This window comes from Prionailurus bengalensis, chromosome B2 (assembly GCF_016509475.1).
Source record: "Prionailurus bengalensis isolate Pbe53 chromosome B2, Fcat_Pben_1.1_paternal_pri, whole genome shotgun sequence".
Classification (NCBI taxonomy): Eukaryota; Metazoa; Chordata; class Mammalia; order Carnivora; family Felidae; genus Prionailurus; species Prionailurus bengalensis.
Window position 1 is genome coordinate 95,973,892 of NC_057349.1, and position 15,958 is coordinate 95,989,849.

The 15,958-nt window shown below is 40.0% G+C and overlaps 1 protein-coding gene across 1 annotated transcript in view; it reads left to right on the forward strand.

The window, feature by feature from the left end:
- Nucleotides 1-15,958, forward strand: part of CRYBG1 (crystallin beta-gamma domain containing 1) — a 186,685-nt gene that overhangs the window by 138,144 nt on the left and 32,583 nt on the right. Inside the window, exons 4-8 of the mRNA XM_043592034.1 lie at nucleotides 3,321-5,658; nucleotides 8,710-8,757; nucleotides 8,843-8,961; nucleotides 10,644-10,809; nucleotides 13,868-14,007. Of these exons, the coding sequence (XP_043447969.1) occupies nucleotides 3,321-5,658; nucleotides 8,710-8,757; nucleotides 8,843-8,961; nucleotides 10,644-10,809; nucleotides 13,868-14,007 (2,811 nt within the window). The remainder of the gene's footprint in view (nucleotides 1-3,320; nucleotides 5,659-8,709; nucleotides 8,758-8,842; nucleotides 8,962-10,643; nucleotides 10,810-13,867; nucleotides 14,008-15,958) is intronic.

Consider the following 15,958-nt stretch of genomic DNA (forward strand, 5'->3'; position numbering starts at 1 on the left):
TTGTATTTCAAGAAGAGATGTTACTCAGATGTTATTTTTAAAAACAATTTGCATCTGAAGTGTTAAAATTATTTTATATTCCCTGAAAGATGACTATGCAGCAGCATGTTTCTTGATGCTTTTAGAAAATTTGCATCTTCAAGTCTCTACCAAGTGTTAAATGTTGTGATTCTTAACAGTGGTATGTTTAGAATATGGAGAATTTTCCTCTGCTAGCCACAGCTTTTAGACACCAGATTTTCCCCTCTCACGTTATAATAAAGGCATTACAACATGAATTACAGAAGCCTTCCTTTTAATCAGTTTGAGCTAGGTTAATTGTAGTGACTCCTGGTAGCAGAATTTAATAGCACAGAAAGTTTGGTTGTAAAATATATTTTGATCTTGGTGTAAATCTTTAATATGTAGATGTGTTTCCTGTCCTTTAGGTAGTTAGTTGTCTAACCTGCAGCATTTTCCATTTACATCACAAGATCTACTTTGATGTTTGACTGTTCCTTGAGCTGATTTGTGAGAATTTTTAAAATGTGTTTTTCCTGGTATGTGAACATCCCTCACTAACTGGTGGCATCTGTAAACTCTGCTTTTCTAATCCACTGGCTTTAGAATTTAATCTTCGAGGCAGTGCTTGTAAGTTAATTTTCCTTTTCAATTTACGATCTGGGCCCACCATGAGGGAGCCTGGCTATCTTATGGAGATAGATATAGGGGAAAGCAATGCCTAAAAGAATATATCAAATTTAGTATTTAAATAAAATTCCTAAAAATAAAGCCTAAATTCTTAATGCTGTATTTGGGAAGAACTTCTCAAGTCTTCTCTCTCTTTTTTTTTTTTTTTTGTAATGTTTATTTATTTATTTTTGAGAGGGGACGGGGGAGGGCAGAGAGAGAGGGAGACAGAGAATCCCAAGCAGGCTCCGCATTGTCAGCGGCTCAGAGCCTGACATGAGGTCATGACCTGAGCCAAAATCAAAAGTCAGATGCTTAACTGATTGAGCCACACAGGCGCCCTCAGTCTTCTCATTTTGTCCCAAAGGATAAGGAATCTCTCCCAAAGTCCTACTGCCTGTTCCTTCAAAAGGCTCCTCCTTCCTCAAGGCCAGTGAATCCATGTGGAGGCACCATGAGATTTCAGTGCTTCTCTACTTTGTATTCCCATTATCAAGGTGGCCTCCAAAATATGATGGCTTAATTTTATAGATCTCGTGATAATTCATTAACTTCTTGAATAGGTAAAGCTGGGAAGGACCAGATTTGGTCCCTGAGGTCTGGGGAAGCAGAGGAGTTGAGTGGTCAGGAGCATGGCATCTGAAGCCAGAACACCTGGTTTCAAATTATGACCCTGTCACTCACTAGCTGTGTGACTTCTGGCAAAATACCTACCTTCTCTAGGCTTTAATTTCCTCGTCTTAAAAGAGAATGTATAAAATTGTACATTAGGCAAGCACAGTGTTTCTCAAGTTGTGTCAGTGATTGTTAGTGGTTAGTATCTCTTCGTTTTATAAACCACGAGACCCGTGGTTTAGACATTTTTTTGTTTTTAGCTTTGGAGTCCATTTTTCTAGGAAAGCTTATATAAAAGTGCTGTATGAAGCAGATAGGTAGAAATAAATGATTCTGGTTGAAAGGAGTGAGGCTGGCCAGCAGCCCCTTTCATCAGTCTCTATGGTCCCTACTGTAGCCGTTGAAGAGAACTCCAAGAATTCTTTCAGCCATAACTTGGGGTGTGTGGGGTGCAGGGAGGAACTCTGTTCTAAACTATCTAGTTCGTTTGTGCTTTGCAGATAGAGAAGGTAGCCAGTCCAGTGAGTTAACTTGACCAAGCTCACACAGATAATTAGTGTTAAGAGCTAGGACCAGAGCTGGCTAATGTCATACAGAGAACATGTTGTTTCTCAGAAAGAAGATAGTATGTACATTCAAAGATTTTTGATTTCCACGAGAGGGTAATTACAACCAAGAAAAGTAATAGTTTATAGAGCAAGGGGAAACTCCCTTTGCCCAAAAAATGATGACAAAACCAACAATTGAGTAATGAAAGTAAATTATGGTACATCTATATGATGAAACTTTTATGTAGACTTATAAAAAACTTTTCAAATTTTTTAGTAACTTAAAAAGTGTTAAAAATGTGAAATATAAGATTAATCTTTTTCTGAAAGATGAGATCTGAAGCTCTGTGGACAGAATCATCCCAATTCTGTTAAAAAATATTTTACTATACATACAGATTCTGAATTATACTAAAATGTTAACAGGGAGATTGAGTGGTAGGTTTGTGAGTGATTTTTTATTTTTATATTTTCCAAACATTCTGTAGTGAACACACTTACATAATCAGAATAAAGTTACATGAAGGAAGATGAAGGGAATAAAATATCCAAAGAGGTAAATAATAGATAAATATTTTTATAATCTAGCTTTGTGAAATAATGTTTAAAAAGTTATGATGAAATGAAAATATTCAACTGATGTTTACAATGATATGTAAAAATCATTTACATATTTAAAATAAGGGAGTACATTAAATATTTAAATTCATGCTAATGTTCTTCAGGCCCTAAGATGTCTTCAGACTCTAGTGTTGAGCACTGTGCTCACATACTAGGTACTTGATAAACTTGCTAACCTCCTACCTCCAGACTTGCTTAGTTAAATCATATAGAAGCAAAACATCCGTTAAAAATAGTTGATAGTGTGAGGCACCTGGGTGGCTCAGACAGTTAAGCCTCTGACTCTTGGTTTCGGTTCAGGTCGTGATCTCATGGTTCTTGAGTTCAAGCTCTACGTTGGGCTCTGTGCTGACAGTGCAGAGCCTGCTTGGGATTCTCACTCTCCCTCTCTCTCTGCCCCTCCCCAACTCACACTGTCTCTGTCTTTCTCAAAAATAAACTTTAAAAAAGAATAAAAATAGTTGATAGAGTCTTTAGGATTGTTTAAAAATAGTCTCATGAGGTTAAAAAAATAATAATAATTAAAAAAAAGTCTCATGAGGGGCACCTGGGTGGCTCAGTCGGTTAAGTGTCCCACTTCAGCTCAGGTCATGATCTCACGGTTTGTGAGTTCGAGGCCCGCATCGGCCTCTGTGCTGACAGCTCAGAACCTGGAGCCTGCTTCAGATTCTATGTCTCTGTCTCTCTGCCCCTCCCCCACTCGTGCTCTATTTCTCTGTGTCTCAAAATTAAATAAGCATTAAAAAAAAATAGTCTCATGAAAAAACGAATGTTCTATACCAGAAAGATGTTGGTTTTGGAATAAATTGGTATGTTCACTTTTTAAAACTAGGCCAATAACTTTATCTTCCTGCTTTATTTTTGCAGCCCTGCCAAGCCCAAACATGTGGAACTAAATCTTAAAACCCCTAAGAATCCTGACAGCTTGGGAAATGAGCATAATCCATTTAGCCAGCCAGTTCATAAAGGAAACACTGCCAACAAAATCTCCTTGTTTGAAAACAAACGGGCAAACAGTAGTCCAAGACATGCTGACATTCGAGGCACAAGGAACACTCCTGCCTCTAATAAAACATTTGTCGGGAGGGCGAAGCTGAACTTAGCCAAAAAAGCCAAGGAAATGGAGCAATCCGAAAAGAAAGTAATGCCAAGTAGTCACCAGAATGGTATGCGGGTGAAGGAAACCTCTGCAGAATCCAAAGTTACTGAAGAGGAGATTGCACCAGCAGCCGGGAGCCCCCGTGCAGGAGGATTGGAAGGCGAGCCCGCCGAGGGTCAAGCTCTTGGTTGTCCGCTTACCCAAGGTGATAGAGCAGATGTGCAAACAGATGCTGGCTGCCCTTCTGAAGCAGTGGTTACTGCTCTGATTCCTGTTAAGGACCACAAGCTTTTAGGAGAGGATGACTCAAAGGCTGCAGACAGCAAAAGACTTGTACTCAAAAATATGACTGATCCAGCAGAAGACATTCCCGCCCTTCTTGATACCAAAGAGTCCCCTCCAACAGCCGGACCAAAGCCCCAGGATATGTTTTCTGACTCACAGCCCCCAGCTGAGTCATCTAACGGGCCTTCTCTTTCACAGCCTGCACCCAAAGACACATGTGTTGAAGCTCCCACGAGCAATTTTCCATGCACTGATCTAAAAGTGTCAGAAGACCATAATGGATGTGTTCTGCCCGTGTCACAAAAGAATGATGAGAACGTGCCCCCCTCCAAACTTGCAGGAGAAGGAGGAGAAGCAAGCCCTCTTTTGTCCACAGAGCACAGCCCAGGAGCCGTGGGCACCGAGGGTCCGTCCAAGGTCCTTGTCCAGGTCCGATCCTTCATGCTCCCCGTGGAGAACACCCAGGATGTAGGCCCCCAGGTCCTCTCAGAGATCTCTGCAGTCAGAGAAGCACAGTTGCCAAGTTGTCACAATGATGAACTTGAAGTGGTTTCTGTTGCAAGCTGTGCTCCCCAGAAAGAGGAAGTTCTGGGCAACGAGAGCACATCACCCAAACACACTCACTGCAAAGAGGAACACGCAGCAAAATCTGGCCCACAAGTTATGCCGCCAGAACCAGAGAAAACTCTGCCTATCCAGGCTCAAAGTCAGGGTGACAGAAGAGCCCCGAAGACTGAATCCAGCCCCGTCAGCTCCTCCGGTGACCGAAATCCTTCAGAAGCTCCTCAAAGTCCACATCGGAATGTTGTGAATGGCCAGGACAGCCCTGCCAGTCTTTTGAACATTTCTGCTGGAAGCGATGATAGTGTATTTGATTCTTCTTCCGATATGGAAAAATTCACTGAAATTATCAAAAAGATGGACAGCACGGTCTGTGTGCCTCAGAAGAAAAAGAAGTCCAGGGTGCCAAACTCTCCTGCCCCTCACTTTGTCATGCCTCCTATTCACGAGGACAATTTGGAAAAGGTGTTAGATCCCAACGTGTTTACCTTTGGTTTGGGGAAGAAAAGGGAAAACCAGCCAGAAATGTCACCGGCCTTACAGCTGATGCAGAACCTTGACACAAAATCTAAACTGAGGCCCAAACGTACATCCACCGAGCAGAGTATTCTCTTCAAGTCCTTGTACGCTCACACTAATGGGAAAGACGAACCTCTGCTGGCTCCAGAAACAAATGACAAAGAGAACAAAGAGATTACAAATGGGGGCATTAAGAGATCTAGGCTAGAAAAAAGTGCACTCTTCTCAAGCATGTTATCTTCTTTACCACACGACAAAATCTTTTCTCCCTCTGTGACATCAGTCAGTACTATGACCACATCTTTCGGTGCTTCTCAGAACAGTTCTCTTTCTCGGTCTTTGCCGTTGCAGCCCGGGGCCGAGGGTGCCCCGCCCTGCGGTTCAGACAAAGAACAGCCAAACCTTCCAGCCAACAGCGTAAAGGTCTTCAGCTTCAACACCACAAATCCGTCTCCTTTGGGTTTGAAAAGTCCAGGCTACATGGAGAAATACCTGCCAAAAGAGGAAGCCAACGAAGATCTGGGCTCACGAAGCAATCCACACTTGCCAGAAATGAAATTTTCTGAATTTTCTAAACTGAAGAACAGCGATGATCTGGAAAAAGCTAATCATGTCGAAAGTGTTCTGAAGTCAAACTTGCCAAACTATGGAAATAGCGACACAGACTTGATGGGTCTTTTCAAATCTGGCCGGTTTGACCCAAGCGTGTCTTTTTCTGCAATGTCATTATCAGATCCAACCGTAAGTAGCAACATATTACCATTTATTGGGGGTGTTTATGAAATGAGAGGAGAGAGAGATGACAAGCCATTCGTGCGTGTTCTTTCAAATGGGTATGCGTGTGAATGAGAGTTTGCTGTTCATTTATCACTTTGAAAACCTACTATGTGTAGAAGAGACTGCTAGGGAGGAAGAAGGGTACTTAGATTCTGTCTTCAAGGTCTTAGTAGTGTAGCAGGAAAAATGAGCTACAAATATTTTAAAGCTAATGAATTTATATGTTGTATTCTGAAAGGTGTAGGTAAGGTACCTTGAGAGTTCAGAGACAGACCAGATGTTCTCTCTTACCTGGTTCTGCGCAAAAATGCTCCGTGTCGTACTTAGAATTTTGAATATTTGTAAAGCTGTTTCATTTATTGAAAAAAGCCCCCACCAAGAAATCTTCCTAATCCCTTCTCTTGCCATGTAAGATTCACTCTTTCTTCCCATAAGTAGCGATAGATGATTATCCCATATAATCCAGGAACTAATTTCTCTTTATTTGGAAGTTTCATCAGGGAAACATTTTTTCCTACAGAGGTGTGGAAGCATAAAGGCTTTTGGTCTGCACTGAATCTTTCCCTCAATGTGATAGAGAGGGCAGCGGAACAGGATTTTGAGGAACAATTATGATTTCTCCATCTTCCTTTACCTGATTTCCAGAAGTTGTTTTCTTTACTGAGTTTTCGGTGCGAATGTGTCTTTCTGTTACCTCACTTAATGCTCAAGTGGAGGGAAGACCATGGATGAGGAAGGCAGAATGTAAGTTCCAGAGGGCAGCTGTGCTAGCCCCAAAACTGGAGCGGACCTCTGTTCCGGCCGCCTCACACAGCCAGTCAATTCCGATCCTGTGCCCCCTTCCTCGTTTTACAGGGAGTACGGCACGTTTCTGTTTGCTGCGTGGCCTTCGGCTCGAGCCTGTCATAGAATATAATTTTGGAAGCTCTTTCAAAATGTACGGTTGAGTATCCCGTGGAAGTTCAGATCCCTCTTTTCAAAAATTTGCAAACTTTTTGGTCTCAGGACACTTTCCTATTTAAAAATTGTTGAGGACACCGAAGAGCTTTTGTTCGTATGGGTTCTGCTTATTGGAATTTATTACATTAGAAATTAAATCCTGCCATTTGCAGCAACGTGGTGGAACTGGGAGGGTATTATGCTGAGTGAAATAAGTCGGAGAGAGACAGATATGTTTTCACTCATATATAGAAGTTGAGAAACTTAACAGAAGACCATGGGGGAAGGGAAGGGGTAGAAATAGTTTCAAACAGAGAGGGAGGCAAACCTTAAATACAGACTCTTAAATACAGAGAACAACCTGAGGGTTGATGGGGGGGGGTGCCTAGGGGAGAGGGGAAAATGGGTGATGAGCATTGAAGAGGGCACTTGTTGGGATGAGCACTGGATGTTGTGTGTGGACGATGAATCAAAGGAATCTACCCCCAAACCAGGAGCACACTGTTTATACTGTATTTTAGCCAAATTGACGATAATATTAAAAAAAAAAAAAAAAGAAATTAATACTAAGAAAAGTTTAAGTCATGAGAATACACAAGCACCTTCTATTAAGGCATCAGAGAAGTTATGCCATCACATGTCCTGGACCATCTGGAAAATTCTACCATGCTCTTGTGAGAGAAAGAGACTGAAATGGAAAATCCCCCCTTCTTAATAAGAAGTGTTCTCATAATATGGTCAACACTTTTGACCTCAGTGACTTCCTGAAAGGTTTTTGGGGATCCTTCAAGGGCCCCGGGACCACGCTTTGAGAACCACTGCTGTAAACAAACAAAATTTAATCAGCACATAGCGCTCAGAAATCATAAGATTTTTGAGTGTTTCTCTCAAGCGCAAAATTTCCACTGGTCTACTTCCCATTCATTCCAGCCTTATTTTCTCTTTTTAATCATTCTTCGATCACTTCTCTTATTTGACAGCAGTCTGGTGAGTCTGACAACAGAATACACAGTTTCCCTCTGGAATCTCTTGAAAAATCACGCCAAATCAAGTAAAAAGGAGAAGCAGACAAAGTGCTTTATACTTTCTCTAGGGCTTTTTATGATTAAAAAATTTTATTTTTTGTTTTTCCGTAGGTCTTGGGCTTTGTTTATTCTATAACTATTCTGTCTTTATTGTCTTACCTGAATTTTGTTTTAGATTTCAGGCTTTGTCTTCAGCTTATCTACTTCTAATGTGTATATGTAAATAAGTATATGCCGTTTGGATTTCTAATAATGCTCTCCTGAGGCCTTCTTGTGGTCTTTGGCATGCTTTCCTGTGCCATGGTGCAAGAGTGATCAGATCAAAGGCAGTCCTTAAAATAAGCATCCTGGTCAGCATTGAAAGTAGTTCATGTTTTATAATATTTTTTCATGTGTAATTACTATTTTTATTATGCATTTCTGGTTTTACTGGTCTTGTCAGCTTGTCTTGAAAATGATTAATTTTAGAGTCATAAAAAATGTATTTTGTCCATCAAAAAGGGAGGATTCAGTATACTGTGTGTAATATACTTTGTGGTATATACCATAAACCCCCTTTTATGTAGACTAATACTTGTTATGTGATAAGATGTTACTGTGAAAAGACAGTATTTATAGATTCGAATAAGTAAGTATATAAACACTTAAAACTAATGCAGCTTCTTCTAGATACATAATTAATACTTTATAATTTCTCTTGAGATTGTACAGAGATCATCTGAATTATAATTTCTTAGCTGAATTCTTATTCTGTGGACTGATATAAGGTCTGGCTCTTGGGCCCTGAATTTTCTAAATTGGTAGAAATATTCTACCTGTTTAAATGAGAAACTTAAATGGCACATTCAGTTAGAGGAGAAAAAGATCTCTTAATTTAATAGTGTAGACTCAAAGAGCACTTCAGTACAGCTTTGGCACAGATCAAGGTGGACTGTTTCAAAACTGATAAATTGTGAGGCAAAAATATGATCTTAAAGGATCATGGGTGGAGAAAGTCTGAAGACTTTTACACAAAGTTTAATTTCTTGTGTTTTTGTTCATCTGATTACAGACACTTAGAGGAAGTGTTCCTAATAAAATCAATCCCCGGCCTGGAAAGGTAAGACGATGTTCCGTTTCTAGCCTAGATTTTATTTTAGTCTGATAACGTCCAATCCTATGCTGCGACTCTCCTTTTCTTATAGGTAGTGATCTACAGGGACCCAGATGTCTCTGAGGAGTGCATTGAAGTTTTCGGTGACATTGAGGATTGTAGCTCTTGGAGCCTCTCTCCGGTGGTAATCGTCAAGGTCGTCAGAGGATGGTAAGAAGGGCACTTTGGGTTCCTGACTTAGAGGGTTTGTGTTTTACATTTTTAATTACCTTTTTGGTCTTCAGTACTCATTTAAAATTATGCCTTTAGCAATGTAAAGGGCAGAAAATACTAGTCTTAGTAGTAAAAGAAATTCATATGTAAGAAATTATGGTTTTTAAATATTTTTTATTTATTTTTTATTTTTACATTTATTTATTTTTGAGAGACAGAGAGAGACAGAGCACAAGCCAGGGAGGGGCAGAGAGAAAGGGAGACACAGAATCCGAAGCAGGCTCCAGGCTCTGAGCTGTCAGCACAGAGCCCAATGGGGGGCTTGAACTCACCAACTGTGAGATCATGACCTAAGCTGAAATTGGACGCTTAACCGACTGAGCCACCCTGGTGCCCCTAAGATATTATAGTTTTTAACCACGTTTCTGATTTATAGAGGTGATGCCTTATTATGTACAGCTTTCTTTTCCCATATATCCTCATTTCACACTGCTGGGACTAATGCACATCAGAGTCCACACTAACACTTCTGGTTTATGAATTTTCAGAGACATTGGTAAGAACTTTAGTAGTCATGTGGGTAGAATATTAAATATCCTATAAGAAAAGACATTTTGGATGACTAACCTAAAATTTATTTTTCAACTTTTCAGCAACAGGTGGTTTTGATTAAAGGAACTGGTAAAAAAATTATTTACCAGCTTGATGGCTTCTAGGAAATACACAGGAAGTTGAATTAAAAAAAGACATTTTTAATAAATCACTTATCTGGCATAAATACTTATCTTTGGTACCTATCTATAAACTTTTTTGAAATGTGGTTGGGCTTTAGACAATTGTGGTCTAAAAAACTAGTTAGGGTTTTTGTTTGTTTTCTCTTTGATTAAATATGCAACATCTTTCCTGTTAGGCTTTAAATATTTTAATATTTTTCTATATATTCAACGCATTCATTACAAAACTACAATTAGCTGTTGTTCTTAAATTTGACGACTAGAAATACGGCTAAAGACAAATTTTCTATCAATTTTATTTTTAATATGCTAGTGCTTTTTTTCCCCCAACTTTTGTTGGCTTCTCTTTTAAAAGTGTAAGCATCTAAGAGCAGCACTGTCCTATATTAAATGAGATTTTCCTTAGTGTTTGGATGTTTGTTGTTTGGAAGGAGAATTTTAAAATGCTTTCCATTAACATATATTACTTTATATCAATATACCCATTGATGTGGTTCTAAAATATAAGTAAAAATCCCTCTAAGAGCAATATCTTCTACATGTATAAGGAGAAAAAAGCATTATAAGAAAAGTCCATTTATCTGATGTAGTACCATTTACAACTGTTCACTAACTGACAATTCTGTAGCACATTAGTGGCTCTACAATGTTCGTATCGACAGTCAAAAGTTCTTTTAGATCCTGATATGGTTTTTCGATTATCAGAGGCTTAATTATGCCCAATAAGTTTAGTTTTAGGGAGAGTTTATACATCTTAACTGCCGGAGAATTTCCACAAAATATATATAATAATTGGCTGCGGTGTATATCGTGAGAGAGAGAAGAGAAGGGGAGGAGAGGGAGGGAAGAGCAGGGTGGATAGGGGGAGAGGCTATTAGCTAGAATATTTGAGTTATCAAAACCTCATCAAGTGTAGCTAATAGTTTTGCTGTGTTTTACTCTTAGTTGGATTTTGTATGAGAAACCAAATTTTGAAGGGCGCTCCATTCCCTTAGAAGAAGGAGAATTGGAACTCTCTGGTCTCTGGTGTATGGAAGATACTTTGGAAGGAAACGAGGAGGCAGAGTCTGCTAAGCCTGTGGTGATTGGTTCACTCAGACATGTAGTCCAGGTAGGTTATGGGAAAACCAGAATCCACTGATTCAGCCAATATTTATCTATTTATTTATTTATTTTGTAGGTAGGTTATGGGAAAACCAGAATCCACTGATTCAGCCAATATTTATCTATTTATTTATTTATTTTGTTTATTCATTTTTGAGAGATAGACGTGAGTGGGGGAGGAGCAGAGAGAGAGGGAGACACAGATTCCAAAGCAGGCTCCAGGCTCTGAGCTGTCAGGACAGAGACCTACGCGGGGCTCAAACTCACGAACCATGCGGTCATGATCTGAGCTAAACCGACCTGAACCGGTTAACAGATGTTTAACCGACTCAGCAACCCAGGCGCCCCTGATTCAGCAAATATTTATTGAATGCCAAGGATGATACTTACTTTGAGAGAAAAATTCACTTTATGACATAAGTGAATGGGAAAAACAGTTGATTGGTGCTCCATGGATATATTTTCCATACATTTGTACACTTGAAATGAATTAGAAGAAACATTCTAATTGATTAGTCTTTTTTTTTTTCATGATGAATTTGGAAGATTGATTTCTTACTCCTGTCCCCCATCCCCATCTCCAAATGTATTTTACTTAATAACCTGATTTTGATGAATTCTATATGAGTAAGTTTTTCTTTTACTTAGTGTTTTGGTTGCTGTGTGAGTTATTTTTTTTATTGTTATTTTTTAATGCTTATTTATTTTTGAGAGAGAGAAAGCGTGAGTGGGGGAGGAGCAGAGAGAGAGGGAGACACAGAATCCGAAGCAGGCTCCAGGCTCTGAGCTGTCAGCACAGAGCCCCACGCAGGGATCGAGCTCACAAACCTTGAGATCATGACCTGAGCCGAAGTCAGATGCTTAATTGAGTGAGCGACCCAGGTGCCCCAGTTGCTGTGTGAGTTCTGATTACCTCGAGTAGCTTACAGGAATTTTATTTTGGAAAAATAAATAATCCCCAAATAATTCAGTTGATAGTTCAACTCTGGGATTTCATGTGGGTGTAAGAACAGTAGGTACTTAAAGTCACTTTAGGGACTGGGTAAAATGTCTTGGTTCCTTATCTGTTGATGAGGAAGTTGTATCTGTCTGTCTTTGTGGCTGTTGGAATTTGATGATTCTTTATCTTTAAAAATGTAGTTAATGGTATCTTCCAAGTGGAAAATTAAAACCCCATTTGTGTAACAGATGGGCATTAGGGTGCAGTAGGGAGATAAGGAATGTTACAAAATGAGAATGAGTAAGAATGACTAACAGCTTTTGGCAGAGGAAAATATCACTTGTTTCTTAAATCAACATTTCTGAGTGACTTCAATGATCATTGGTATTCTAAGTGATTTATCTTTTAATAGTTTTAAGTATGTAATGTGATAAACCTTAAAACATTGAGGAACCCCATTTTAAAATGTGATAGACAGGGGCGCCTGGGTGGCTCAGTCGGTTGAGCCGTCTGACTTCTGCTCAGGTCATGATCGCACAGTTTGAGTTTGAGCCCCACTTTGTGCTGATAGCTCAGAGCCTGGAACCTGCTTTGGATTCTGCATCTCCCTTTCTCTCTGCCCCTCCCCCGCTCACATTCTGTCTCTCTCAAAAATAAATATTCTTAAAAATTAAAAATAAAATGTTATAGTCATGGGATAATTAACCTGCCCTTTTTATTTATTGCTCAAATAATACTGGTAATAAAGCAATGTTTAACCTATCACCCCAATCCCACCATCATGAGATATTTTCTCGTAATTCTAAATTCCCTGCTCCATCTTGGCCAATTCCATTTTCTGTAGTTATAATCATGATACAGGTACAGTGCTGTTTTCCTTTTTTCACTTAAAACTGTGGTTGGCAATCCTTTTTCTCTCTATATATAATTTTCCTGAAGATCACACTCCCTTTGGTGACCTCTCTTAGTGAGGTGCAACGGTGTCAGAATCTGGTGGGTGAGGGTTCAGGTGCTCTCCAGAGCCGGAGGGTAAATAAAGGCAGTGAAACATATTGGTAAAGAGGCGCCTCCTATCTTGCCTGGTAAGAGCCAACTTAATGCACTTAATGCTTTTCATGTTATTTATTATATGGTTTGAGGTTTCCATGAAATGATGTACCATCATTTATTTTACCTTCTTTTTGTGGGAATTGGTTGTTTTTAGTTTTTTACTCTTTTAAATTATGCTGTATGAACATTTTTGTGCATTTAATCATTTATAAATTTCTGATTTATTTAATTAGGGTGAATTTTTCTGAATGGTGTCATGCTAAAGGGTAGGGACACTTATGACTCCTGATACGTTACGATTTTTTTTTTCCAACGGACTGTGGTTGCTTAAACATGAACATAAGTCACTACATAGTTAAGAGGGTCACCTTTTTAGTGCATTAAATTTGTTCCTTTTGGTTATGTTTAAAATAGCCTCCCCTGAGCCAACCTAAGTGTCATTTCTTCTGTATCTCAGTTCACCTAGCTCAGCAAGATTAGAGTTCAATAAATGTTTGATTAGCACTTAGGCACTCAGCCAGGAGAGGCCTTTTGAAGTATGTTTGCTGGGCAGGACATGGAACAGTGACCACAGTCATAAATGTGTACCTTTGCTTTAACAACTTAGACCAAACCACCATTGTAGAGCTTTGATCATGGTCAAGGAGAGTTACCATAAGGGGTTTGTTCATAGGCACAAAACGGCAGTTGAGGAAGGCTCCAAATGCAGCCCCTCTATGGACTCTAGAGCCTCTGGAGTTGGATGGTCACTTCTGAGGAGAGCAACTAAAATTCCTGTCACCAAGGAAAGCCAAGCAGTGTTTTCAGTGAGGATGAGAGGAATAAATATGTTCCAGAACACTTATGGGGATCTTTGCTGAGGTATATGGCCAAAGCAACATGGCTGCCCCAAAAGACCACCTATTATTAAGTTATGGGTGAAAATAGGGAAGGGATAAATGGCAGGTGCTCTGTGAAATGTATGTGTGTATTTAGAGTTTATTTTAATTATTTAAAAAAAATAACGAGCTTATTGTAGAGTTAAGTACATGCTGTAATAATTATCATATACGTGTACTTCTTTTTCTTCCTTCAGGATTACAGAGTTAGTCAGATTGACTTATTTACTGAACCAGAAGGGTTAGGACTCCTAAATTCCTACTTTGACGACACTGAAGAGATGCAGGGGTTCGGTATCATGCAGAAGACTTGTTCCATTAAAGTACACTGGGGCACGTGAGTATTTTATTTCAGATGCAATTTTAATGAAGCTTTTTTGTGAGTGTACTACTGGAAGGACTTAAGTTACTCTCTGATTTGTTGTCCTGTGAAGTAATGATCGACTAAAAGGGTTTTTTTTTCCAGATGGCACATAAAATTCTGCTGCTTTTGTACCTATGTCACTATGGTTCAGCTCTCTTCTAAACAATAACGATTTCTTGGAGGAAGTGCAGGGGAGGGAAAAACTGCGTTTTTAATGTTGGGATTTCCTTATCACAGAGGAACCTGATTCATTCCGAGCTGTGTAACAGATTTTGCCTTCATGGTAATTCAAAGGAGGTAATTCAAAGCATGTGTTCCTGATACTTCAGGAGGCCCTCCAAGGCCAACACACATGGTACTTGACTTCCTTGAACATTTTCACACAATGCTGTCCAGAGCCCTTACGAGGTTGGTTTCACAAATTGCAGGAAACTGCAAGAGTGTTTTGAAGGAAGTGGGGAATATCTCAGATGGGGGGAATTAGGACAGAAAGTGCAGGCGGCAGTCCCGAGTATCGAGTGTCGTGGTCTCTGAAGTGGAACAAACAGCCCAGGGCATGGGAAAGACATCCACTGAGATGCAAGAAAACAAGCTGAAGCTTCTCTATATTTCTTTCATGCATTCATTTTTTGATGTTACTTTATTTTTGAGAGAGAGAAAGCAAGCAGGGGAGGGGCAGAGAGAGGAGGAGAGAGAGAATCCCAAGCAGGCTCTGCACTATTAGTGGACACGGGGCTCAAACCCACGATCTGTGAGCTCATGACCTGAGCCGAAATCAAGAGTCAGATGGTCAACCAGCCAAGCCACCCAGGTGCCCTGCATTTCATTTAAAATCTCCTCCTTTTAAGATTTTATTGTTATGTATGTTTTTTATTCATAATATATTCAATGATGACATATATAATTTATAAATATTCGTATATTCGGAGAAGGCTCAAAAGTTTTCGTCAATGGCATATGCAAAAAACAATACCTGTGTAACGGGTCAGATAGGAAATACTACAAGAAACACGAAGCCGAGGAACAGCAGTAATGCTGTTTTAGAAGGATGGTCGGTCGGGAAAGGTCTCTGGTGACATTTTAAGGAAGGGATGGAGTCAGCCCTTGGGATGTCTGAGAGGGGAGGCTCTGGGGGCGTGTCCCAGGCAGGAAGCCATTGTGAAGCCCTGCTGGGTGTGTTTGGGGAACTACTTAGGGGGTCAAGGTGGCTGGAGACGAGTGAGCTAGGAGGACTGGGATGGGAGAGAGGCCTCATGTCCTGTCTGGTTTGGGGAGGGATTTTAGATTACTCCAAGTGACATGGTGATCATTTTGATCTAACTTGTTCTTTAGAAAGCTCACTCTAGCCACTATGTAGAAAATAAACTGTAAAGAGACAAGAGTGGAGGGCACCTGGGTGGCTCAGTCAGTTAAGCAACTCTTGATTTCGGCTCAGGTCACAATCTCAGGATCATGAGATCGAGTTCTGTCAGCCTTTGTGCTCAGTGCAGAGACTGCTTAAAATTCTTTCTTTCTCTCCCTCTGTCTCTGCCCCTACCCCTCTCATGCATGCACGCTAGTGCTCTTTCTTCCTCTCTCTCTCTCTCTCTCTCTCTCTCAAATGAAAAAAAAAAAGAAATAGAGACGAGTGGAAACAAAGAAACCAATTAGGAGGCAGTTGCAATTATATAGGCAAGAGGTTTTGGTGGCTTAGTGCTGGTGAGAAGTGGTCAGATTCTGGATACATTTTCATGGTAGAACTGTCAGCATTTACAGACAGATTGTATGTGGGGTGTGAGGGGCTGAGAAATATCTAGGCTTTGGGACGCCAGCATTTGTTGGGATGGAGAAAACAGGAGTTCGGTTGTAAAGAGGTGAAGCTGGTGCCAACTGTACATCCAAGTAAGAGGACAGGAAGGTGACTGGATACAGGGGACTGGGGTTC